The sequence below is a fragment of the Protomyctophum parallelum genome (assembly GCF_964188405.1).
Source record: "Protomyctophum parallelum genome assembly, chromosome: 20".
In the NCBI taxonomy this organism is placed as follows: Eukaryota; Metazoa; Chordata; class Actinopteri; order Myctophiformes; family Myctophidae; genus Protomyctophum; species Protomyctophum parallelum.
The window spans coordinates 23,019,235-23,045,792 of NC_139718.1; the positions used below are offsets into that span (position 1 = coordinate 23,019,235).

General features: G+C 37.0%; 1 protein-coding gene across 4 annotated transcripts in view; it reads left to right on the forward strand.

Annotated features, from left to right (window-relative positions):
• LOC310878212 (uncharacterized protein) overlaps nt 1-26,089 on the forward strand; it is a 39,390-nt gene extending 13,301 nt beyond the window's left edge. The window contains exons 17-55 of one of the 4 annotated variants that reach the window (XM_083792387.1): nt 18-1,979; nt 2,704-2,787; nt 2,874-2,960; nt 3,325-3,414; nt 3,580-3,663; nt 3,974-4,060; nt 4,166-4,246; nt 4,666-6,120; nt 6,561-6,650; nt 6,818-6,904; nt 7,240-7,326; nt 7,467-7,547; nt 7,847-7,906; nt 8,217-8,282; nt 9,178-9,222; nt 9,315-9,362; nt 9,520-9,567; nt 11,902-11,943; nt 12,094-12,141; nt 12,226-12,267; nt 12,378-12,446; nt 14,227-14,268; nt 14,570-14,608; nt 14,714-14,764; nt 15,087-15,134; nt 15,291-15,368; nt 15,450-15,491; nt 15,578-15,646; nt 15,803-15,850; nt 15,977-16,018; nt 16,603-16,647; nt 16,751-16,801; nt 17,608-17,652; nt 17,992-18,051; nt 18,244-18,282; nt 18,669-18,716; nt 21,774-21,818; nt 21,902-21,931; nt 22,064-26,089. In XM_083792387.1, the coding sequence (XP_083648513.1) occupies nt 18-1,979; nt 2,704-2,787; nt 2,874-2,960; nt 3,325-3,414; nt 3,580-3,663; nt 3,974-4,060; nt 4,166-4,246; nt 4,666-6,120; nt 6,561-6,650; nt 6,818-6,904; nt 7,240-7,326; nt 7,467-7,547; nt 7,847-7,906; nt 8,217-8,282; nt 9,178-9,222; nt 9,315-9,362; nt 9,520-9,567; nt 11,902-11,943; nt 12,094-12,141; nt 12,226-12,267; nt 12,378-12,446; nt 14,227-14,268; nt 14,570-14,608; nt 14,714-14,764; nt 15,087-15,134; nt 15,291-15,368; nt 15,450-15,491; nt 15,578-15,646; nt 15,803-15,850; nt 15,977-16,018; nt 16,603-16,647; nt 16,751-16,801; nt 17,608-17,652; nt 17,992-18,051; nt 18,244-18,282; nt 18,669-18,716; nt 21,774-21,818; nt 21,902-21,931; nt 22,064-22,143 (5,645 nt within the window). In that variant the 3' untranslated portion in view covers nt 22,144-26,089. Of the gene's footprint in view, nt 1-17; nt 1,980-2,703; nt 2,788-2,873; nt 2,961-3,324; nt 3,415-3,579; nt 3,664-3,973; nt 4,061-4,165; nt 4,247-4,665; nt 6,121-6,560; nt 6,651-6,817; nt 6,905-7,239; nt 7,327-7,466; nt 7,548-7,846; nt 7,907-8,216; nt 8,283-9,177; nt 9,223-9,314; nt 9,363-9,519; nt 9,568-11,261; nt 11,390-11,901; nt 11,944-12,093; nt 12,142-12,225; nt 12,268-12,377; nt 12,447-14,226; nt 14,269-14,569; nt 14,609-14,713; nt 14,765-15,086; nt 15,135-15,290; nt 15,369-15,449; nt 15,492-15,577; nt 15,647-15,802; nt 15,851-15,976; nt 16,019-16,602; nt 16,648-16,750; nt 16,802-17,607; nt 17,653-17,991; nt 18,052-18,243; nt 18,283-18,668; nt 18,717-21,773; nt 21,819-21,901; nt 21,932-22,063 lie in introns of those variants that run through there. The other 3 variants (XM_083792388.1, XM_083792389.1, XM_083792390.1) reach the window with 3 other exon arrangements.
• The last annotated feature ends 469 nt before the right edge of the window (nt 26,090-26,558 follow it).

Consider the following 26,558-nt stretch of genomic DNA (forward strand, 5'->3'; position numbering starts at 1 on the left):
TTTGTGATTGTATTTAGAAGAACAAAAGCCATCCAAAGATGATGAAGAGCCAACAAAGCCTCCTAAAGAGAAACCGGTGAAGCCATCTTCTGGAGAGGAACATTTGAAGACACCAGCCAAAGAAGAGAAAGAGCCTCTAAACAAACCTTCTGTTGAGGACAAAGAGGCAGGGAAGCCTCCACATGATAAAGTATCATCAAAGCCAACAAAAGCAGAAAAGGAATCAACGAAGCCTACTATTGAAGGAAAGGAACCAACAAAGGAAGAAGATAAAGATGCAATGAAACCTCAGAAAGTAGAGAAGGAACCATCAAAACCACCTAAAGAGAAAGAAGTGAAAAAGCCTCCAAAGGAAGAGAGAGAACCATCCAAGCCATCTAAAGTAGTAGAAAAGGTACCAGTGACCCCTCCTACAAAAGGCAAAGAACCAACAAAGCCACATAGAGAAGAGAAAGAACCATCAAAACCTCTAAAAGACAAAGAGCCAACAAAGCCCCAAAAAGAAGATGCGAAACCAACCAAGCCTCACAAAGAAGAGAGAGAACCAGAAGAGCCTACAAAACAAGTGAAAGAACCAACTAAATCACTTAAAGAGGAAGAAAAAGTCAAAACTTCTCCCAAAGAAGAAAAAGAAACAACAAAGCCTTCTAAAGAGGAAAGAGAACCAACGAAAGAAGTGAAGAAGCCTCTGAAAGAAAAGAAGGAACCATTAAAGCCTCTTAAAGAAGAGAAAGAACTGAAGAAGCCTCCTAAAGAAGAGAAGGAACCAGTCAAACCACCTCAAGAGAAGGAAGCAGTCAAAAAGCCCCAGAAAGAATTAGAAAAAGAACCATTAAAGCCTTCTAAAGAGAAAGAACTAACAAAGCCATTAAAGCCTATTAAAGAGGAGAAGGAACCAACAAAGCCTCCAAAAGAAGAGAAAGAACCAGCAAAACCACCTAATGCAAAGGAAGAACTCAAAAAGCTTCCTAAAGTAGAAAAAGAACCATTAAAGCCATCTAAAGAGCAAGAAGAAACAAAGCCCATTGAAGAAGATGAAGCCAAGAAGCCTCCCAAAGAAGGGAAGAAACTTTCAAAGCCTCTTAAAGAGGAGAAGGGACCAACAAAGCCTCCAAAAGAAGAGAGAGAACCAGCAAAACCACCTAAAGAAAAGGGAGAACTCAAAAAGCCTCCTCAAGAAGAAAAAGAACCATTAAAGCCTTCTAAAGAGAAAGAACCAACAATGTCTCTTAAAGAAGAGAAAGAAGTAAAGAAGCCGTCCAAAGAGGAGAAGGAACCATTAAAGCCTCTTAAAAAGGAGAAAGAACCAACAAAGCCTCCAAAAGAAAAGAAAGGGGAAGACCCAGCAAACCTACCTAAAGACAAAGAAGAAGTCAAAAAGCCTCCAAAAGACAAAAAAGAACCACTAAAACCTTCTAAAGAGAAAAAAGAACCAACAAAGCATCTTAAAGAAGGGAAAGAATTGAAGAAGCCTCCCAAAGAAGAGAAGGAACCATCAAAGCCTCCAAAAGATGGGAAGGAACTAGCAAAACCACCTAAAGAGAAGGAAGAGGTCAAAAAGTCTCCCAAAATAGAAAAAGATCCATTACAGCCTTCTAAAGAGAAAGAACAAACAAAGGCTTTTAAAGAAGAGAAAGACGAGAAGAAGCCTCCCAAGGAAGAGAAGGAACCATCAAAACCTTCTAAAGTAAAGGAACCAAAAGAGCTTCTTAAAGAGAAAGAGCTCCCAAAACAAGACAAAGAACCAATAAAGCCTTCAAAAGAAGAGAAAAGGGAGAAGAAACCTCCTAAAAACGAGAAAGAACCAAAGAGGCCCTCTGAGGAGGAAGAAATGAAGAAACCACCCAAAGAAGAGAGGGGACCAACAAAGCCACATATACCCTCTAAAAAAGAAAAGGAGGAAGAACCATTAGAGAAAGAACTGAAGGAAAAGGCTGACAAGCTGAAGAAGGAAGACACTATTGACATAAAACAAAAAGGTTTCCTGCTAGAAAAATAACGTGCTGAGCTCCCCCAGCAGTGCATCCATATGTTGTGAATGTTGTGTATGTCAGCACTGTGAAGGGTTTCATTCCAAAATGCTGCCCAAAATATAATGTAAAATGCAAATGTCTATATTTCATAATTTGAGGCCATATTTTCCTTAAACATTGTGCAACAATTACTAGAGGTTCTGGCATTGGTGCTGGTAGTAGCCACAAGCCTGAGGGCTGGGTGTAGATCAGCACCCCAGTGTCAGCAGCATCATTTTATAAGGAGAATTTCTTTTTTTAAATGGAGGCATTCTCATTTTGGAACAAATCTCTTCATTTTCAAGCAATGTAGTATGCAACTTTTTTTTCCAATAACCTTGGAAGTGAAACTATACATGCTTGTAATCTTGTAAAAAGGAGAATAAACTATTAAATGCAGTGAAAATGCATTCTAGAGCATCAAAACAAGTTTTCATAAACAACAAACATTTTATAAACTTATTGAACTATTCTTTACATTTATGTTGTTTTTGAATGCTCTATAAAGCATCTATACTATTAATGCTTCATTAAAAGCTTTAGTTTATACTTGCACTACTGTAAAGCCTTGCCATAACACACTGATCTCACTGAACAATTGCATTGCAATGTGTTGATTCTGATGTTATTTCAAGTTATACACAAATTTCTAGTGTTGCTTGCTTTGATATTTGTTCTTACATTTTTCCAGAAGAACCCAAAAAGGAGCCTAAAGAGGAGAAACGGGGAGAGAAAGAAGTTAAACCTCAACAGAAAAAACACATGACAAAGATAGGTAAAATATCACATTGGATTTCTCATTATTGTACAAAAGAAAGAAAAAGAAAAAACCATAAGCACATGCTATATCATTGTGTTTAGCAGAGGAACCCAAAAAGGAGAGAGATCTTAAGAAGCTTCCCAAGGAGGAGAAAGAGCCCACAAAGGCTGAAGAGGCTAAAAAGATAGGTAGGACAGTCAGTCGTATCGAGCAGAAACCAGTTGAATGCAAAATGTAAACCATTTCAGGAAACAAACAAAATAATTAGTAAAACCACATAATTTTAAAACAAGGCAATACTGTCTCATGTTGGTATTGTGACTATAGTCAGATACTTGCATTGTCCTTATCAACACTTTACCCAAATCCAAAAAGATAATGTCCATGGAATTAAAGTCTCCATGGGGTGAGTAATCAAAAGAGAAAAAGGTCATTTCCCTTTTAAGTGATTGTGTTTTCATGTTTGTCATTTGAAGGATAATGAGAAATGTAAATTTAGTAGTAATAATAGTAGTAGTAGAATATAATATTCTATTCTCTTATCCTTTAAAGCTGAGGAGGAACCCAAAAAGAAGATGGTCAAAAAGGATGAAGCAAAGAAGCAAAAACCACTAAAGAGAGCTGAAATTGTGAAGAAACCAGGTAAAATCAATTTCATTTAATATTTATTTGAAGATTTTCTCATTGCACAAAAAAGTTTGGAATTATTATACTGGTAATTTTGAAACGGATGGACGAAAACATAAAATCATAAATCATAAAATTATAACTAAAAGAACAGTTTAATACTAATTTATTTTGTTTCAGATGATGTACCAAAGAAGCCTGACACGGTTAAAGTTGAGGTTGTTTCTGATCTGAAAAAGCCTCATCTTAATGTTACAAAAGCAGGTTAGATAACCCAGGAAATGGTTGTTAAATCACATTGCCAGCTGCAGTTTTATTTTGAATGCATTGTTTTCTTTTTTTTCTTCAAATATGATATTGTGTATTCTTGAGTAAACCTACATACTGTACATCACTATTTATTAATATAATACTTAATTTATTTATTTAACCTGAACAGATGCAAATAAAAATGCATATTGTAGTGTATCACACAATATCACACAACAAACTACTCAGATGGTGACTGCAGGTTTGCCATTTGGAAAATTTCATGGAACTATATGACAGTCTTTAATTCTGTTTGTCTTTACAGTGGAAGCCGAGAAGAAACATGTGGAAGAGGTGAAGAAAGAAAAGAAAAGTGAGCTTCATGAGAAAAAAACAACCATCAAAAAAGCAGGTCAGGGTAACTTGTGTAAAGTCCTCTGACATAATGCTAGCAAAGATTTTGGCTTCTGTTTCCTTGGCAAGGGAATTAATTAACAATGCTGTATTTTGGTTTTAGAGCCTCTCAAGGAGGTGAAGGCTGTAGAGAAAGAAGCTATTGCTGTCCTGAAAAAGACACATCTTAACATTACAAAAACAGGTAAAAGAAAAATATACATTTATAGTATAGGACCTTTACAGAAAGCCTATCAAAACCAACATTTAGAACCAATAACTTGACTTAAGCTTGCACATGTAGCGTAACCAAATCTGTTTTAATATAATATAATATATAAAATACAATATTGTATATCAACGATCCACATGAAAGGGTTCTAATGGATTTTTATAATTTAGTAAATAAAAAGCAAGGCTTTTGCACACCTACAGGCGACAGGTGCGTAGGAGAGGGTACGGTGCCCAACAATGAAAAAGGAACAAACGCCCGCACACTGTTTTCAAATGCAGACCAACATTTAATAGGGAAACCGCAACGTTTCGGCCGTTTCGGCCTTCATCAGGCTATCTTGCTAGTAAATGGATTCATATTTATTTATTTTGTTTTGTGTTTTTATTTAGATGAAAAGCCCATAGAGGACAAGAAAAAACAAGAAAAAGAGGTAAAGAAGCCTTCAAAAGAAAAGAAAGAACCAACAAAGCCTTCTAAAGACGAGAAAGAACCAAAGAAACCTTCCAAGGTTGAAAAAGAAGTGAAGCCTTCAAAGGAAGAAAAAGAAGTGAAGAAACCTTCCAAAGAATTGAAAGAACCAACAAAGCCTTCGAAGGAAGTTAAAGAACCAATGGAACCTCCCGTAGAAGAGAAGAAATTAGAGAAGTCTTCCAAGGTAGAACAAGAAGATAAGAAGCCTTCTAAAAAAGAGGAAGTGAAGAAACATCCCAAAGAAGATAAGGAGCCAGCAAAGCCTCCTAAACAGGAGAAAGAAGCTAAAAAGCCTCCAAAAGATGAAAAACCAGCAAAGCCTTCAAGGATTGAAATTGAAGAAAAGAAGCCAACAAAGCTGTCTAAGGATGAAAAAGAACCAAAGCCATCTCCTGAAGAAGTGAAAGAACCAGAGAAGCTTGTTGTAAAAGAAGTAACAAAGCTTTCTAAAGAGAAAGAAGTGAAAAAACCTTCCAAAGTAGAGAAGGAACCTACAAAGATGACTAAGGAACCCCAAGAACCAAAGCCATCTCCTGAAGAAGTGAAAGAACCAGAGAAGCTGGTTGTAAAAGAAGTAACAAAGCTATCTAAAGAGAAAGAAGTGAAAAAACCTTCCAAAGTAGAGAAGGAACCTACAAAGCTGACTAAGGAACCCCAAGAACCAAAGGAATCTCTTAAAGAAGGGAAAGAACCAGCGAAGCCTTCCACAAAGGGTGACATAGACGCAAAGAAGCCTTCTAAAGAGGAGAAAGAAGTAAAGAAACAATTGAAGGTAGAGAAGGAACCAATGAAGCCTTCTAAGATAGAGAGAAAACTAATGGCAACTCCTAAAGATGAGAAGGAACCAGATAAGACTTCCAAGGTTGAAAAAGAAGCAACAAAGCCTTCTAAAGAGAAAGAAGTAAAGAAACCTGTCAAGGAAGAGATGGAACCAACAATGCCATCCAAAGAAAAGAAACAACCAACAAAGCCTTCTAAGGAAGATACAGAACCAAAGAAACTTCCTAAGGAAGAGAAAGAGCAAGAGAAACCCTCCAAGGTTGTCAAAGACATAACAAAGACTCCTAAAGAGAAAGAATTTAATAAACAACCCAAAGAAGAGAAGGAACCAACAGAGCCACCTAAGGAAGCGAAAGAAGTGAAAAAGCCTGAAAAAGAAGTGAAAGAAACAAAGAAGCCCTCTAAAGACAAGAAAGAGCCAACAAAGCCTCCCAAAGCAGCGGAGAAAGAGCTAGAGAAGCCTTCCAAGGTTGAAAAAGAAGTGAAAAGGGAAGATGAACCTCTAATGAGGAAAGAACCATCACCGCCTCCGAAAGAGAAAGAAGAGAGAAAACCAAAAACTGAACCACTGAAGAAGAAAGACACCAACACAGGTATTCCGACATCATTTAATACGTTAACAATTTGTAAACCCTAGCCCAATGGTAAATCCGCCTCTGATGAAAATGGAAGGCATGTCAATTGGATTACAAAGGTTCATAGGGGTCATTTGCATTCTCAAACAAGCAATGGTTTATTGCTATAAACTATATATTATAGTTTTGAATTAGTTAGCAGGGATGTCTTTTCAGTTAATCACTCTTCCATTTTATTTGTTAACTGCTGTTTTAATGCCACTTTGTTTAAGTAATTGTGTTTGTGTCATTTGAAGGAAATTGATAAATGTAAACCTAGTAGTCTTATTGGAATATTATATTCTGAGTGAGGGGTATGATGTTGCGAGACACGAAACCCAGATGACCTTGGGATACATCACTGAGGATACGTCCCAGGTGCATCCATGCAATGTTATTTTTGTTCTTATCCTTAAAAGCTGAGGAGGAACCCAAAAAGGAGATGGTCAAAAAGGATGAAGCAAAGAAGCAAAAACCACTAAAGAAGGCTGAAATCGTGAAGAAAACAGGTAAAATGAAACAAAATAAATCTATACTTGAATATTTATTTGAATATTAACTTTTTCTCATTGTACAAAATATATTGGAATTATTATACTGGTAATAAACAGATGACCGAAAACATAAAATCCACTGTTATAGCTAAAATAACCGTTTAATATTTTCCCAATTTCAGACAATGTACCAAAGAAGCCTGACACGGTGGTTAAAGTTGAAGTTGTTTCTGTCCTGAAAAAAACACATCTAAATGTTACAAAAGCAGGTTAGATAACACTGGAAATATTGATCTAATCACAATACCAACTGCAGTTCATTTATTCATATTCATATTATTTATTAATCTATTATTTTTAATAAATTGTCCCCCCCCCCCCCCCCCCCACACACACACACACACACAAGATGATAATGGTGTGTATTACTGAGTAAACATTTAAGTTACATACCTCCGTGTTATTTATTTAAACTTTAGATATGATAATAATAAAAAGGCATATATTAGTAAATATCACTTAAACACGGTGACTGTAGGTTTTCCATTTGGGAAATGTCAATATGACAGTCTTTAATATCTAGCCAATCTGTTTGCCTTTACAGTGGAGGCCAAAAAGAAACCCGTGGAAGAGGTGAAGAAAGAAAAGAAGATTGAGCTTCCTGAGAAAAGAACAACCATCAAAAAAGCAGGTCAGGGTAACTTGAAATGTAACGACCTCTGGCATAATCCAAACAAAGACTTTGGTTCTGTTTCATAGGCAAGGATGTTTTTTTATAACAAAACAGCAGGAAGTTATTGATGTATTAACAATGCTGTATTTTTGTTTTAGAGCCTCTCAAGGAGGTGAAAGCTGAAAAGAAAGAAGCTGTTACAGTTCAGAAAAAGACACATCTTAACGTTACAAAAACTGGTAAAAGGAAAAAATATATATTATACAGTAGGGCTTCATGGGCAATTAACTGAAAATATATCAAAACCAGCATTTAGAACCAACTTGAGAAGCAAAGCAAACAAATACTTGAGAAGCAAAGTTCTTTTTAGAATAATAATAATATGTTATTAACGGTACATTGTAAATGCTACAAAGTAATAGATACCAATAGCTTTTATTCTGGTTTGTCAGACTTGTAAAAACTAAAATGGAGCCTATAGCCTACCATGTAATTTCATATTCTAGATGAGTGTTGAGGATTTATGTTTTCTCACCAGAAGCAGCAGAGGCTCCAAAGGTACCTAAGGAGAAAGCTAAACCAGAAACGACTAGAAAAGGTATTTCCTTGTCTGAACAGGTTTAATATTTTAGGTTTTGATTTATTTAAAGTTGCTCTTCATCAACTTTGTTCATATGTTAGTTTGAACCAAATCATTAAAAAATAAAACCTTATACTGCCACATACCGGTACCCTTTTATTACAATTTATTGTCATTAAGCCTGGATATTATATGAATGTTATACACCAGGAGCTGTGAGGTACTACAGTAGTAGTACAGTAGTAGTAGTACTACAACAGTATAAATATTATTCGATACTGAAGGTTGTATAGTTGCGAGAAAAACGTTTTCATGCTGTTTTTTTCAGCAGTAGCAGCTCCCAAGGAGGCCAAAGAACCCAAGGAGAAAGCTAAACCTGAGCCTGAAAAGAAAGGTACAGTACTACCACTACAGTAAACATGCTCTTTTTTATTATACACAAGGTATACCAGTAAGTCGCCCTGAGGGCGAGGTCACGTGCACGCATCCGCCTGGTTGACGGCAGACTGCTGGGCGAGCGCTGGCACTTTGGCATGGGGGTCAGATCAACATATGGAATGAATTATGTACTGGCCATATATGGAGCGTGACTTGAGTGTACAGGGTTTGATGAGGTCAGATCAACATATGGAATGTCAGAACAGGTCAGCTCCATATATGGAGATCTAAGGGTGGCAGCAGGGGCAGCGGGGGAAGTGTCTTGAGTGTGCAAGGTGTACAGGGTTTCTAAAGAGAAAGAAGAGAGAGAACCAAAAACTGAACCACTGAAGAGAGAGAACCAAAAACTGAACCACTGAAGAAGAACGACACCAAGGTATTCCGACATAATTTAATACACAATACAATATATCATTGAGAATACTTTAACAATATTCAACAAATGCTAAGTAAATTATTTAGAATTACATTTTATGAATAGAATAAAATAGAAATAGAAACCTTTCTGGCCATATGGGTGTCTTGAGTGTACAGGGTTTGATGAGGTCAGATCAACATATGGAATGTCAGAACAGGTCAGCTCCATATATGGAGCTGGCAGCAGGGGCAGTATCTTGAGTGTACAGGGTTTGATGAGGGCCCAGGTAGGGCCGGGGCTTAATTTTCGGGCCTGTTGAGAACTCTATTTTTTTGCCAGCTGCCGGCACTAATAACTGAATAAATGAGCTGTAAGCATTAAAGATGTACAATTCTCCACATCTCCACACATCTGCTGGAAGTCTTATTAGTGAAGTACATAATATTAGTTATGTATTACTTTACAATTGTTTTACCAGTCTTTTTTTCGGCAGACACTGATGCACTGAAAGAAAAGACAAAACCAACTCCAAAGAAAGGTATGCTTATTAAACACATTTTCTGAATATCTTTCAAACTGTTAGATAATAAACAGCATAAGCAACACATTACATATTACTTTCCCCTTTAGAAACTGAAGTTTCAAAAGAAAAGGCAAAACCTGCACCTGTTAAGAAAGGTAGTGCAGCCATTATGATTGTAATTGACAGTTATTATTATACAGTTATTTTTGTCAAACGTTTTATTATGGTTACCAATTTCCACCAATAACACAACAAAGCAGCTTTATGCTCATGAGGGACTTTTGTCAACCGCCATGTTAATTCCTATTGTAGATGCAGAGGCTTCCAAAGACAAAACCAAACCAGCTCCTGCTAAGAAAGGTAAGGATGTTTGCCTCTGTTCTGGACTGCTTGTGTTCAACATCTAAAAAAAACAAATGATGACAGTCATATTTGTCAGGTGAAACTAGGGATGCACCGATCCGGCTTTTTGGCATTCGATACCGATTTTGATACATGGGGGTCCAGTATCTGCCGATACAGAGTACCGATCCGATACCCCCCACAAAGAAACGTAATAACCTATTAAGCTGTATGCCTCACTGTGTGGAGTCTGGAATCATTATTTTGTGTAAGGCAACATCAAGGCTTGACTTAAACATTACTTTCCCAACTTTGTAAAACAATAACGATACCCGATCTAGAATTTCGGCGCCGATCTCCGATACGAGTATCAGATCGGTGCATCCCTAGGTGAAACAAGCACTGTCTCCGTTGTGCATCTGTCCCCCATCTTTTTTCCAGTTCCTAGCTGTACAGTCAGTTTAAGTGATCTTCGAAAACATATAGTCTTTGTGCATAATTGTTTTAAAAGACAGTATTAGGACTTCTATAGTGTTTTTAAATTCAGACAAAACAAAGGTCATTGGCCTTGAACCTACTTCCACACACATTCGATTGGTGAACCATTGTGTCAAACTGGTGACTAGTTGGGACGGATTGACTATGCGTCAGACTTTTGATTCTCTGCCGTTTGATTCAACGTGAACAGCGCCGAGTTGGCAGAAGTGGACTTGAGCACTGTGACTAGGCACCCTGGAGTGAACTGTAGTCAAGCAAGTGGTTGTGTCCAGAAGTACGCACCACTCAGCATGGCATTTCAGGCCTCGTGGGGCTCAAGTCCCCTTCTGAAAGTGCAGCTGCCTTGTTTTAAGTATTCTTAGCAGACTCATCAACCTATTACGAATTGGGAGTGAGAACAGTATAAAACAGGTAGGTTGTGCACATCATCCAGTCCCTTGCTGGAGCTGGACTAAAGATAGTAACATGATGAGAAATCCGCACCTGATGAAGGCCAACCATGGCCGAAACCTTGTGAGCCTGTGTCTTTATAATGAAGCTAAACAGTGTAGGAGCAGAGCTGTGTACAGACTTCTCTTTTTTTCCCCTTTTTTTTTTACAGTGAGAACACAACAGTATAGCCTACTAGAATTGTAAAGTGACACAACGGGGGGTCCTGTCTTCTAAGATGGGTGATGCATGGTTAGATGTTGCCCAAACTCGTCAATTACAACACAAGAGTGAGAATGTGTAGAATAACACCTTCATGATGCAACCGGCATGGAAGGACATGCCTGTGGCAATGGAATCAGTATCATCTTTTGAATTAAAACTAATTTTTCATAAAGATCCTTTCATAACTTAATTTAATAATTATTCTTGCTGCATTGTAATTGTATGGCTTATTTTTTGTTTTGTTTTTCTTCAATCATTTAGTTAGTTTTCTTCCTATATTGTGCAGTTAAAGTGCTTAAATGTTATTATTATCATCAATGTGTATTAAACAGAGGCCATTGTTAAAGAAACAACCCAATCAGTCACTTTGAAAAAATAGAGTGTAAATTATCTTTATTATCTAACAATGATAAATTCACAGGCCATTATTGATTCAATTAAGAGCAATAGTTAAATAAAACATGACATTATGTGCACAGTAAATATAGCTCAGTATGCTGAATACTACATAGATGCGGTACTACATACCTTTGATAAAGAAAATCAATTTATGCTCGTAGAACAAGAGGGGACTCACAAAAAGGCCACCCTTGTGAAAGAGAAGATCAAAGTGCCTGTGAAGGGTATTCATTTTAGACTTTATATAAATTATATCCACAATTATACAGTATAAAACAGAAGTATAAATGTGGCCAAATTTGACTGGGGCTGCCATTGGAATTTTTTGAATTTGAGTTTTTTCATGTCATATGAAAGCAGGGAATCATAGCTTCAAATTGACATATTGGTTGTTCAGTTTGACCAACCAGTTTTGGCTTATAGAGTAATGTCTTGCAGAGAAACAGTGAGTTGAGAAAACAGGCTTGAAAGGTTCACTTCTGTGGACTCTAACATTACACCTAGCTACATGTTTAAGCATTTATTTCATATTTACATGTCGATTTCAGCTCTGACAAGTATTTCAGACATGCTCTCTAGTATGTGAAGAGTCTGCCTATGCTATTAACTCATTTTGGATAAAAAATGAACAAAACGTTTTTTTCCTCTGGTGAAAAGCTGGAGGTTGAGCGATGGCAGTCTCTCAGTCAAAAATTTATCTTCAGAGTAAATTTTATTTAATCTACCTAGTCCTTTCAACAACAAAAACATGTATGTTAATATTTAATTCTCAATTGAATATTTTGAATATTTTGTTTTTAGTAACTGTAGCTCCCAAAGAGAAAGCAGTCCCTGTGAAGAAAGGTAGAACTTTTGATTCAATTTGTATTGAATGAATGATTTATTTCGGTCCTTGTTTACAGTGTATTCATTTTTCAAGGACGAAAAATGTGCATGTATATATATTCAGTTTCAACTTTGAGCAGAGGTAATCATAATGTATGTTTGATCTAGAACCTGAAGTCACAAAAGAGAAGCTCAAACCAACTCCAGCAAAGAAAGGTAATTAATCTATTCAACCTCAAGGAAAGTACTGTACTTATGATTTATAGTGTGCAATAATAAAACTGAAATCTAATTATTTAGTGGTACCAGTGGTGAAGACAAAACCAAGCCCAGTCATAAAAGGTAAGGGCAACTAAATCCAGTAATTTAAGTCCTTGTTTTGCTGAGCATCAGGGGATAATTAATAACATGACAAGAGATAATTGATATCTCGATCATTTGTTTTTTCACAGAGGCCGAAGTCCCACCGAAAAATGCTAGTTTAACAAAGGAGAGGGTCAAAGTTGGACCACTGAAAACAGGTATGATAGTATGATAGTACTATTGTTTTTACAGTATTATTCCAACACACAATAATAAAAGTGCACACATTTGTGATATATATATATATATATATATATATATTGTGGAGTCTTGGTGGGAAATGAACAGGCAGAACAGGGTATTGCAGCACTTCAAAACGCTGTTTATTAGCAAGAAGGTTGATAATGACAGTTAGATCACAATGAGACGCTCGACATCCGTCTCTGGGTAGCATTCACAAGCGTACAGTATTATTGGCTTCACAGGATTCCTTCGATCGCCTGGAGTAGGGTGAGAAACATCCGTTAGTTTCAACTTAGATTATACAGTCTTCTTCTTACGGCACGACTCCACACTGGAGGGCTCGTTATAATAAGAAACGATAAGAATAATAATAATATGACGGCGGAGCCTTGCTTCGTGACGTCGTCAGTATTTAGCCTTTACTGTAGCGTATCTTCTCCCATAGCGGGTTCAGCTCCGAGCGTGCACCTGCCGTTTAGCCCACCGGCGTTCAATACAACGAGAGCCTGCTTGCTAGGCAGTCCTCGAAGAATAGTCTGTGTGGAATTAAATAGGTTTCCTTCCGACCTTTTAGTATGGGTTCCAGTTGTCTTCGCTGTGGCAGGGCTGCCCCCCCTGTTGCGTCGCGATAACTGGGGACTCCTGGAACTCCCGTTCCTAATTCACTCATTCATCCGTGTCGTCCGAGGTCTCTGTCCCGCGGACATTCCCTGGCCCGATCCTGAAAGCCTGTGACGGGGAGAGTGACAGTTAAGGCCTGCAGAGATATATACACAGGAGTGTGTGTGTTTGGTGAGAGCGTGTGTGTCTGCTTACCCCCCGACGGTTTGTGCGTGCGTGCCTCCGTGAGCGCTTGTGTGTGTGAACCAGCCGCTGTCAGACCGACTACTAAGTCTTCCTTTTATACGCCGGGTGTGGCCGCTTGCTGGTTTGGGCGCGGTCCGTCCATCAGCTCAATCTGGTGGAGGAGGAGGTTCGGGACGTAGACATCCCCTATTAGGCGGCCGAGGGCGTGTCTTACGATCCGAGGCGTCTTCTGTCTGACAGCTTGTCTGGTTGCCCTGGCAACGCACTTACCATCGCGGGGTGTCGCTCGCGAGACCCCACAATATATATATATATATATATATATATATACACACACATGATTAGAACATTGACAATTAAGGTATATCCAGTCATTTTGAGGAAACTCATAAGAAGTTGAAGGATAAAATTAAGTCTGATATGATGCACCATGGTGTGCATGTTTACATCATGTAGGCTATACATTACATTACTTTAAAAAATACTTAATATTGATTTGTTTTCAATTTTGGACAAAATAGACAATTTTACATCGAGCTGCCCAGATGTCTACCCTCTAGCGTAGGCTTAATTTTATCGGTCTGTCAAAGATGACAATCTTACATGATACAGTTTGACCATAATTGCAGTTAGTATGATTCTCAATAGCCGGCGAATGGCAAGCTACTGTAATATGATGAAAATCACAATTACTGCCATGGTCTGTAATATATTTACATTTTGTGGATTGATCTATGAAGATAAACTGTTCTAATAACTTATCTGGTATACAGTACAATGAGTATGGCATCATTCCTAATACATACAGTATTGTGTGTATGTACAGTAAAAGTTTAATTTGTTGTACTTACTTTAAATTAATTATTGTTTGTTATTTACACAAAAATCTTTAAATTGTTTGAAATCATTTATATATAGTTATTTACACTGTGATTATTTTTGTTCCAGTGCCTGTTTCTCCAAAAGAGAAGGCCAAACCTGCCGCAAAAGGTCAATACTAAAACATAAACCTGTTAAATGCATACATTTTGTCATAATTTGTCATATGTCAGACTGAGACATTATAAATAGTAAAAAGTGTGTGCATGTGCGTCTGTCTGTCTGTCTGTCTGTCTGTCTGTCTGTCTCTGTCTGTCTGTCTGTCTGTCTGTCTGTCTGTCGACGATCTGTCTGTCTGTATCTAAAACCAATACAAGAGTGAGTGAACACATCTCTGGTGCTTGAAATTATTGTGAAAAGCTTGTAAAACATTGTTACAGCAAATTGACTGACAGCTAGTTCTTGTCTTTAGAGCCCGAGGTTGCTAAACTGAAGGTCACTCCAGCAAAAGGTTTGTTTCGGCACGATGTTAGTGATTCTTACACATGTTTTGTTTCTCTCTCTTTTATTGTTAATCAGTTCACTGCATGAGTTACAATCTTTAATATTTTTCTAGCACCTGTGGTTTCCAAGGAAAAGCCTAAAGCAGCTGTTGAAAAGCAGAAAGGTATATGAGAGTAATGAGACGATGTGTGATATTTATAACGCTAATTTGTAAAATTTGTGATAAGTAGCTTATGCTAATCCAACTGCAAGTTGATAAACGCCACAGTAAAACCTACACAATGAATGTAAAGATTTAATATAATCTATATCTGCGATGCTTCAAATTATTCAAACTTTAATTGTTTTCAACCTTCCTGCAAAGATTCTATGTTGTAAAATGATGGTGAACTATATTATGCTAAACAGTCATGTTAACTGATCAAAATGACTTTGCTTACTGTTGCATCAAATGAGCTCAGCATTTGTTGATTTTATTACTTTAGAACCTGAAGTTCCTAAGGAGACGTCCAAACCTGTGACTCCAGCAAAAGGTTGGTTTGTGGAGGATGTTGCTTATTCTATTATTGTTTGTTTTTCCTTTTATTGTTAATCAGGTGTTTTTTTTCCCCACCTTTGATGGTAATATGTGACATCATTACTTCACTGTATGCATTTGAGTTTACACAATCATTCATATACTATTCTAGCACCTGTGGTTTCCAAGGAAACGCCTAAAGCAGCTGTTGTCACAAAAGAGAAGCTCAAGGCAACTCCAGCTAAGAAAGGTAATTGATCGATTCATCTTCAAGCATTCACTGTACCAGGCTATGATTTATGTGCAATAATATTGAAATTCAATTATCTAGTGGCACCAGTGGTGAGGACAAAACCAACCCCAGTGATTAAAGGTACAGGGAACATTTTCCAGTAACTTTTAGGTATTTTTTTAATTGTAGTTTTTGTGCACAATAGGTAATTGTATCCATTTTTGCAGAGGTTAAAGTCCCACCGAAAAATGTTAGTCTAACAAAGGAGAGGGTCAAAGTTGTGCCACTGAAAAAAGGTATGTGTAGCTCTTGTGTGATAGTGACAACAAATTCAGTGTTCACATGCACAGACACACCAATGGAGTAGTATTCCACCTCTGATTTAGCTCACGTAATATACCATTCGTAATTAAACCAGATTATTGAATTTGCTGTTGATTTGATGTCTTTAGAGCCTGAGGTTCCTAAGGAGAAGGTCAAACCAGTGACACCAACAAAAGGTTTGTTTGAACACAATGTTGATTCTTACAAATATTTTTATTTTTCCTTTAATCAGTTAATCAGTTTTATATCATTACTTCACTGTATGCAATCCGGTTGACACATTCATTAATATAATATTCTAGCACCTGTGGTTTCCAAGGAAAAGCCTCAAGCAGAAAAGAAGGGTAAAGTATACGACACGTGTGATATGTAGTGCTAATTTGGAAAATGTACAAATGCACTATATGCAGTAATACACAAACTGTCAACATTACTGAGTACATACCTGTTGTAGCAAGTAGCTTGTGTCCTAAGTTGCTAGTTATATTATTGTAAAAGCCTAAATCCTACTTATCCTATTGTATTATGTCATATATGTCATCTATATTGCATATATGCTACACTGTGATGGCAACAAAAACATTGGCTCACACCCCACTTTTATTCTACCTATGAGGGCGAATTCGGCCAATGCATTTCAATGGGAATTTTGCTGCTGAAAAAGAACGCTCCATTCCCATCGAAATGCATTGGCAGAATCCACCCTCATAGCTAGAATAAAAGTGCCCTTAAAAAAACAAAACCCTGCACATTGAGGAGTGATGCATCAAAGCATCAATGCTTGATTCATTATTGTGGAAAAAAACATATTGTTTTTTTGCAGACATATATAAAATGTTGAATACCGGTATATACAGTTCATGTCTTTCATATTACTAGGAGGATTGTTGTAAAATTAACTGATGATTTGTTGATTTTATGTCTTTAGAGCCTGAGCTTAAGGAGAAGGTCAAACCAGTGACTCCAACACAAGGTTTGTTTATGTTGGATGTTACTGATTCTTACAATTGTTTCTCTTTTATTGTTAATTTATTGTCCTTATGTTGAATTAAACCATTATCAATGTAATACTGTAGCACCTGTGGTTTCCAAGGAAAAGCCTAACTCAGCTGTTGAAAAGAAAAAAGGTATATGACACAACAAGTGTGATATTGCTCATTTGCAATATTGTATAAATGCACTACAGGATGGTGACACAAATCGGTCATGCAAGTGTGATAACATTAGTAAGAAAGCATATCTTATGTAGTAACTAACTTGCTTAACTAGAGATAAAGCAATGCATCTCAGTGCTCTGTAGAATTACATGGATGGGGGCAGAGCCATAGAGTAAGACAGAGTTACGACATTGAGGGGCAGAAAACAGCCTGGTCACATCGTTCAAGTACTCGCAAGCCCATAGACTTCAATGCATTCCGTAACTTCCGGTTTTCCCCATTTGAAGCCTTCAAATGGGGACAAACCAATAGAAGTCTATGTAAAAGAGCCACCATTGGACTGGCCCCATGACGTGAACAGAGTTGTCCTAACTCTGTCTTACTCTATGGCTCTGGATGGGGACAGTAATCAGTGGAGGTGGCCTCACTTGCCATCACCAATGCAAGACATTTGTTGAAAATGTTCTCCTTTACTCATGTGATTATTTCAGAACCTAAGCTTATAGATAAGACATCCACATTTACAACGGCAAAGAAAAGTAGGATTTTTGCACATGATTATGTGATTGTTGTATGTCTCAACTAAGTGAATGGCTCAATGCATTCTACAGTATTTGCTACTGTGTTTGAGTAGCTGAGGTGCTCAAAGAGAAGGACAAATCTGTGGTTTTGAAAAAGCTATACAGTTTAGAATAGCATGTTTCACATAATAATTAAGTTATTTTTATTTATGACTATGAGTATGTAATATTTGATATTTTTCTTTCATCATTTAGAGCCTGGAGCTTCAAAAGAGGCTAAGCCATCTGCCGAGAAGAAAGGTAAATTTCTCTTGCTGTTAATCATAGAGATAGATGTTCAAAGCCTGTTTCGTAAATGTAAAATAATTGGATTCTTACATCAATTTACAATTACAATTTACAATTTAGGCATTTAGCAGACGCTCTTAATCCAGAGCGACTTACATTTAAGCAAGAACAAAAGCATGGGAATACATCACATAAAAGCATTTATCATGAAACATGCGTAAGCTAAGAAAGTAACAGTGGAATATCTATATAATGAAACTATACATACACTATACATATAAACTATACATATTTACTACTATGCTATACATATGTACTATGTACTATTACATGCATGATGTATTTGTACAGAAGCTGAAAAGCCAAAAACGAAACCAATTGTGAAATCACCGGAAAGAAAAAAGATGAAAGGTACAAAAGTAATTAAATACTGCACATCCATTAGTCAGTATTCTGCTTCTTATTTACTTAACAAAATATCAGTTGGGTATTTTTTTATTTGCATTAATGATGCAAAGGATAAATTACAAATTATCTCAATCTAGATGAACAAAATGCTAATACGTGCAGTTGTTGTAGTAATCCGCACTATTTCTTGCACAGACCCCTTAGAAGACTTGCCCAAACCAGTGACTCTGAGAGGTACAGATGTGTTTTGCCACTGTGAAAGAAAGATTAACTGGTTTTGAGCTCTCTATGCTTTTTGTCCTGCAAGCTACTTTAGACTTAAAATAAATAATCATATAGTCACTCTTGGCCCAAATTGCGCATTGCTTATTTGAAAGCAGATCATTGCTATCATGATGTTTCTGAGCTGTGGAGCTGCAAATCCATTGCCGAAGGCGAGCTATTAACCGGTGGTGGTTGGTGGCCTTTATTAACAATTGAAAACCATCCATATGCCATTTTTTATACTACCATGATTGCAATATATATTAGATAGTCACCGGTTAAAACACTAAGCTGTGGTTTTTCATCTAAGGTTGTTTGTGCTTTTGGGCCATGTTTGACCACTTTTTGTCTTTCAGAAATGGAGCCTCCAAAAGAGAAGGCCAAACCTGGCACAGTGAAGAAAGGTAAACTACCATTCAGTTTATAGTCCATTATTAACAGTGGTAAATAATCCCTTCAACACATATTGAGATATAATGCATGAAAAAACAAAATTATCTCAATATGTGTTGAAGGGATTATTTACCACTGTTAATAATGGATTTTAAGTAATATATTTATTGTTATTATGAACTAAACTGTGTAAGCAATAATACCTGTGCAAAGCAGTGATCTTCATGAATACCTTGAATGGCATTCCATGAATACCTCGCCCTAAAGCTCGTGTGCACACATCTGCCTCGTTGACGGCGAGCGCTGGCGCTTTGGCAAGGGGGGTCAGATCAACATATATGGAATGAATTCTGTACGGGCCATATATGGAGTGTCTTCAGTGTACAGGGTTTGATGAGGTCAGATCAACATGTCAGAACAGGTCAGCTCCATATATGGAGATCTAAGGGTGGCAGCGGGGGCAGTGTCTTGAGTGTACAGGGTTTGATGAGGTCTGGCCATATATGGATCGTGTCTTGAGTGTACAGGGTTTGATGAGGTCAGATCAACATATGGAATGTCAGAACAGGTCAGCTCCATATATGGAGATCTAAGGGCTTGAGGTTTTGAGGTCAGATGTAGAGTTGCTGGCCGGCTCCATATATGCAGAATGATCTCTAGGTGATGATCCAGCCTTCTCCATGATTGGCTATCCAGGGTTTGATGAGGTCAGTGTCGTGATCTTCATATATGGCCATTATGGTGGCGTGATGTGTCACGAGGCGTGACCATATATGGAGGCGTGATGTCACAAGGCGTGACCATATATGGAGGCGTGACTGACAGGAGATTCAGGTTTTCATAGTAAACTGTGACCTTCAGGCGCAATAACTGACTTTGCAAAAGAGAAAGTCAAAACAACTGATGTGAAGAAAGGTGCCATAGGGTTTTTTTCTGTCATGCCAATCATGTTTTTAAGGACTACGTTTTTGTCAAGGCCACATTAATTATCACAATTGAAGATCACATCGTTCATCATTCTCTGTCATTATTCCCAGGACCCAGCATAATACATCATGCTGTCTTGTCAGATTTTATAGCTGCTAAATGTGTCTCAACATGCAACTACTAATACCTGAGGCATGTGTTTTGCATAATGTAAAACGATTAGCCCTGAGTCAAATCCAATGTTCATTCATCATGTAATTGGTAAGAAAAAGTAAAACAGAAGGTTGCGTTCAGAATTGAAGTGAAAAATGGCGATTTGTTTTGAAAAATACTCTGTTATTGTTAATATTAAGACGAGTGAATGGCTGCGGTTACATGAGGGCTTTTTCATTCAGAATGAAAACTTCAGAATTCATTAATTCAGAAGTAAATTTTTTGCTGCGTGTTTACATGGGAAATGGTCATTCCGAATGAGTGTTTACATGGACAATACTTTTAAATCCCATTATTTCATTCCACATCAGGTTTGGGGCTGGGAAGGCTTCTGATTGGATAGGGGGCAGGGCGGATATGTTTACGTCCAGTGGTGGAAAGTAAATAAGTACATTTAGTTTAGTACTCTACTCAAGTAAAAATTTGAGATATTTCTACTTTACTTGAGTATTTCCAATTTCCAATACTTTTACTTCTATTCTAAAAATAATAATAAAAAAACACTTTTATGCCATATTACTTTATATTTGATGTATCCTGTAGCCTATGAGAGGTTGCTCTCAGAGATGTGAAATTAAACATGTCTAGTTTCTTATAATTAATCGCAAAACAAGAGCATAATATAGCCATACCAATTACATGGAAACAAGCATGCACAGAAAGACCAGAATGAACTTAAACCCGAATGAGTGTTTACATGAGTCCACAATTTTTTCAATAGGATTTAAAAAATGGAATAAACCGGTCAGTTACATCAGATCTAAGTTTAAATCAGATTGGCCATTTTCATTCCGATTTAAGTTTTTGTAGGTGTTTACATGACAACTTTTAATAGGATTTAACTTTTATTCTGAATGAAAGGGGGATTTAACTGTCCATGAAGGGTGATCATTCCGAATAAATACTTCAGAATAAAATGCATCCGATGTAATGTTTTTTGCCGCGAGTTTACATGGGAAATGATCATTCCGAATGAGTGTTTATATGGAGAAGTGATAGAAGACATGATACATGTTAATTCACGTGAAACTACGCCATCTGTTGGACACATAAAATATAGGCAGTTCATTCATTGTGACTTTCAGACGAAAGACGACACTTTGAAATCCCTTAATTTCATTCCGCAGTAGTTTTGAGGCTGCTGCTTGGATAGGGACGGACATACATATTATGTTTACCGTCTTTTTTTTCCCCACCTGCTGCGGCTCCCCTTCTCCGCTGGGAAGGTGATCATCTCATTTTTATGTGTAGCCTACTTTATTATCTACAGCACGGCCAGGGCATGCAACACACTGATTATTATTGTATCGGGTCGCTCGTTATTTTTGAGAGAGAGAGAGAGAGAGAGAGAGAGAGTGTGTGAGAGAGAGACCGTTGAACACACACACACACACACACACACACACACACACAAAATGCACGAAATAACGCGCTCTATGTGCAAACTCCTCGGCGCGCCTTGGATATGAGGCTTATGAGCGCCTTGGAGTTGGAGCGCAATGGAAATGAGCATGCTCAGAAAGACCAGAATGAATTTACATCCGAAGCAGTGTATACATGAGTCCAATTTTCTTTCAATCGCATTGAACATCGGAGTAATCCGGCCAGTGACATCGGAATGGTTTTTAGATCGCATCGAGCGTTTTCATTCGGATGTAAGTTTTTGTAGGTGTTTACATAACAACGTTTAATAGGATTGAACTTCTATTCGGAATGAAAAGGGGATTTAACTGCTCATGTAAACGTAGCCATTGTCTCAAAGAGAAATAAGTGTCTGAGAAAAGGTACCTGTCGTTGAATAATAAGAAACTGAATTAATTAGTAATATCGACAATATGTGCATATTGAATTTATAAAATCTCTAAGCCTGGAGGCCTAGCTAGACCAACATAAAAATGTATTAATTTAAATCGTTATGTTTGTTACAGAAAAAGCTGTTGCAAAGAAAACAACTAAAGAAGAGAAACTAGAAGGTAAGAAAGGAATTACCCTTTCTTTGAAAAATCCCCAATGACAATGTGCCACATTAATCCTTAATCTTTGTCTATTTTAACAGTACCTCCACCAGACCCCTATATCATGGAAGGTGCGTTTCTTTTGATCATGGAAAATATTTACACAGAAATCTGAAAAGTCTCATTACCAGCACACATTTCTGTCAATATCTAACAAGGAAAACAATGTCTATATAATGTATATAAATGGGCTCTTTCCACAGATGACATGCCCTATTTCCAGTGCTTCTTCGTGGACGAGGATGATGGCCAGTTTCCCTTCTACTCTTTCTCACCGCAGTGAGTCTGGAGGAACCACAGGACAAGTGGGGACGAAACCTTTAGTCTTGAGTCTGATTATTACTGTCAACAAGGCCTAGTTATGACGTCTGCTGCTGAAGTGTAGCCTGCTGTCCCACAGTAGTCTCAGTCCCGGACGACAGAGTATGACAGGTGACCTTGGTTGGCAGTCACGTTATTGATTTTTCCAACATTGGTTGAGCTCTCGTAGCTAAAACAGACAGCCAGTGTCATTCCTTTCCATCTTTTTGTTTTATTTTTTGTTGTGAATCTTGTGAAAAGTGTATATGCATGCTATGCAGGCATATCAGTATTTGAATGGAACAATTTATATTTTCTCTGTGTCTTTCTTTTCTTCATTTATTTATGGGGATCTATGTACTTGCATATAATACGGTAATTCGATTCAGAATTCATTCATCTTCTTAATATCTCAACATAATTTCAACCAACAAACAGAATAGCATCCATTATTTTGTACATAATATGATTCACCACAAAGGTTGGTAGAGGATGGGAATTCTCCAACTTTTGAAAATACTTGAAAGGCGGTTTAGAGTGTTACCTTTGTGTCTTTTTACTTTACTGAGACTTGAATCACACTACCTATACAGTATGCTTTCATACATGCTTTCAATGGCCTTCAGTTAAAATTGAGCATTCATATTGATAACTGATAATTCCATTGTTACTAATGTTATTTTGTTCATTTCTATTAATTTTAATTCATTTATTTGTGTATTTGTCTGCATTTGTAAATATAGGGAATTAGAGCTGTTGGTCAAAGGAAAACTCATTGTCATTTTACAAAGTTGTTCCAATTCTTACAATACCAACTTTTTCTTATTTTCTTCTTTTTTTTTACAAGTTGAAAGGAATGACCTAGCACTGTCTATTAGAGCTCCCAAACAACACAAGACCAGTACTACCTGACTACCTCACACTGTGTGAGAGATTCAGAGATGGTGTGTTGAAGTCTTATGAGTCTGTACCATTTCTTCAAGTGTACAGCACCAGCTCCTCATTTTGGTAAGGGTGCTAATTTTAAGCATCATGGTGTCTGATCTCTCAGAATGAGGTATGAGATCAACTTTATTATTATCTTTTTGTGGGAAACTTCAAGCACCAAATTAATTTCGTATTGCAAACTTGTTTTAAATGGTTTCCTATAACCTGTGCCAATTGCTTTACAGAACTTATTTGAATTTGATGTAACCCATTTTGATCATGTCATGTACAGCATGTGACACGTGCTTTTTTGCACTGTATTATGACTATGTAATCAACAGTGTTTTAGAAACTGAAACATGAAAAGTAGGGCACATCTGATGAAATATTGTCAATCAAAAAGGATATTTGCTGTGGCTAACAGCTATTCATTGATAGACCAAAGATGTTTTCGTCAAGGACATTAGCCATGCCATGGGCTATTTGTCTGTATGTGCACAATGCAAAATCTAATTCTTTTCTATCAGAGAATAGACCATTATAAAAGAACAGAACAGCACACCTGTAGATCAACAGATGCGTCGTAGAATAAAATGAAATATTTATTGGGGACAATTCGGTACACATAATCTCACCAACCTGATGAAGGTCTGTGTATCAAAATGTTTCGGAATCGGGGAGAAAAGATCGGATTTTTAATTGTCTAATGTAAATCTCAAAGAAAGATGTATAAGCAATGAGATTTTGTAAAAACAGTTGTGTTTATGCTAGTTGTTTTCCTTCTGGTCTCAGTCAGAGATCATCAAACAAAGACTAGTCACACTCAGAGGCGTGAAAGACCCCTATGATGAAAACGAAGGAAATGCAACCCCCGCTATGCATGATGGCATAGGTGTCTGTAGTACTCTCTCTGAATGAGAAAGATACTCTTTTAACTTTATTGACTTCAGTTCTATATTAACCAATACATCATTATTGATACATCTATGATTCCATGCTTTCATAGAAAGAAAAAAAAACACAATGACAGTCATTCTAATAAAAGTATAGTCACATTTTGCCTTTCAATAATTGAAAGGCAACACAGACTAGACTAGAGTGACATACTGTACATTAGGATATTTGCTATTGTGATATGGCAAGTGTTATATAAAAATATAAAGATCGGATCGGGAAAGATCGGTATGTCTCAAAATCAAATGATCGGAATTGGATCGGAAGCAAAAACATGTGATCGGGACATCGCTATTTCCAATAAATATTTCTCAATTATAGTGAAGACGGAAGACCTTTTTCTAGACTACCTACTACTATAATGAAGCAATTTGTTAACCTTGTCTCCTTGTCTATTCAAGGAATATTCAAGGAAAAATATTTGACTATTAAATATCAGTGTATAATACTTAATATCTATTTAGTAAAAGATATCTTGTTTATATTATATGTTATAACTATACAAATAAATTATAAGGATATAAGGATATATACTAATAATTATTGAACTAAAGTCAAAATACTGAAAAGGTGGGAAAGTCGTATAAAATTTGTGGATACTGTGATGTTCAGAATACTGTGGGGAGACTGTGGCTCAAGAGGTAGAACAGGTCGTCCAATGATCCATGGGTCAGCGGTTCAAATCCCGGCTCCTCCTGTCTACATGTCGAAGTGTCCTTGGGCAAGACATTGAACCACACATTGCTCCCGATGTGCTGGTTGGTACCTTGCATGGCTTCCACCGCAATTGGTGTATGAATGTGTGTGTGAATGGGTGAATGTAATGCACAATCTATGTAAAGCGCCTTGGATAAAGACGCTATATAAATGCACCATTTACTGTGATAGTCCAGTTCAAGTATGCGGACAGTGGTCAACTTGTCAATGTTTATTTGACAAATTGAATATTGATGTCGAAGCACAATGATTGTTGAAACATTTACACAACATCGTAAAGTTCTCTGCATGTCATTTAATCATGGATAGCCGAACAGGTGACTTCATCTGAGTACAAATCTGGGATGCATTAATATTTCTCAATGAGTCTGTACCAGCTGTTGTTTACTTGGCTCTTTACAATTAGCTCCATATGCTGTGTAGAGGGCAGTTATAACAGCTTGTAGCATTTAATAGATATATTGAGTGAAATGGGTGAACAATGCCTATATTCCTCAATAACCAACCTGTATAGTGCATTGATTTTTTAATGGATCTGTGGCAGCAGTCACAATGATTTTATTTTTCTTTCATTATGGACTGCTACTGGATGTCTGTGGATAATGATTGCTAATGTTCCTGTGTCCCTGATAGTTATTTAAAAGTGGTGGTCCCAAAATATGTATAATCGTAACATCTGTATTTAAATATTGATTATGTGATATATGTGTGTAACAAAAGACAATTTGTGCATGTTCATGTGGCTGAATTATGAGTTTGGACAAATTCACTGAACTACAGAGTCACCTTAACGAGGAAAGCGCATACAGAAAAAACCTTTTTAGATAATTTTTATGGTCATAGCTCTGTATGTCTGTCTGACCTCTGATTGACCTTGAAACTACTATGCATGATGTGTGTTCTTGTTTTCTGTCATCAAACATTGTGATGTCAGAGATACATTTTGTTTTCCATCTGAAGCTCAAACATGTTGACACCAAAAGTCTGAGCATGACTATTAATTGTCCAAGAAAACAAAATATATAATATTTAAAAAAATATAAAATATTTGTGGTATAAATATTATTGATGAGTAAGTGTAAAAATATCCATAGCATACACATACAATTGTCATAGCAACTGTGTAAATAGTAAAATGGATGCCAAAATTGCTAATACAATACAGAATAATGTCTGTAATATAATGTTTTTATCCCTGAACAAATACCAATTAAATTGTGGTCAACTATAATCAAATCAAATTCCCACTATATATGTACCATACTCTCTTTTGACTAGTGTTGTTTGTGTATGAATAGTGCTTTGACATTAATAAACATGAATGCAAATGATCTCTATTCTTCTCATCAGTTACATGTATGTTTTAATCTATGAAATAGACCGGAAGGAAAGTGTAGTACAGCTATGCTCTCAGCTGGTGGCAATATTGAGTAACAATATGGTATTCATATCCTCACCCTGACAGGCATCTCATTGTTAGAGGGGTGTACTCTTAACATTTTTCTGATTCTGCTACAGAAACACACATAACTGGCTGCAGGAGAGTATCCTTGTTTTAATTTTTATTCCATTTAAAAATAAGAACAAGGATACACTCTAAAGCCCAAACCACACCAAAGGGTCCCTTTCTTCTCATCAGAAGAAAGGGCCACCTGGGCCCTATTTAAGAACTGCTGTCAGCTGTGTGAGTTGGCAGTGTGTTAGACACTGTCCATGGAGATGGTGGGTGTGTGGTCTGAATGCTGGTGTCCAAAAGTTTGGTGTCACTATGTTCTTGACCTACACACCTTTCTGGACTTT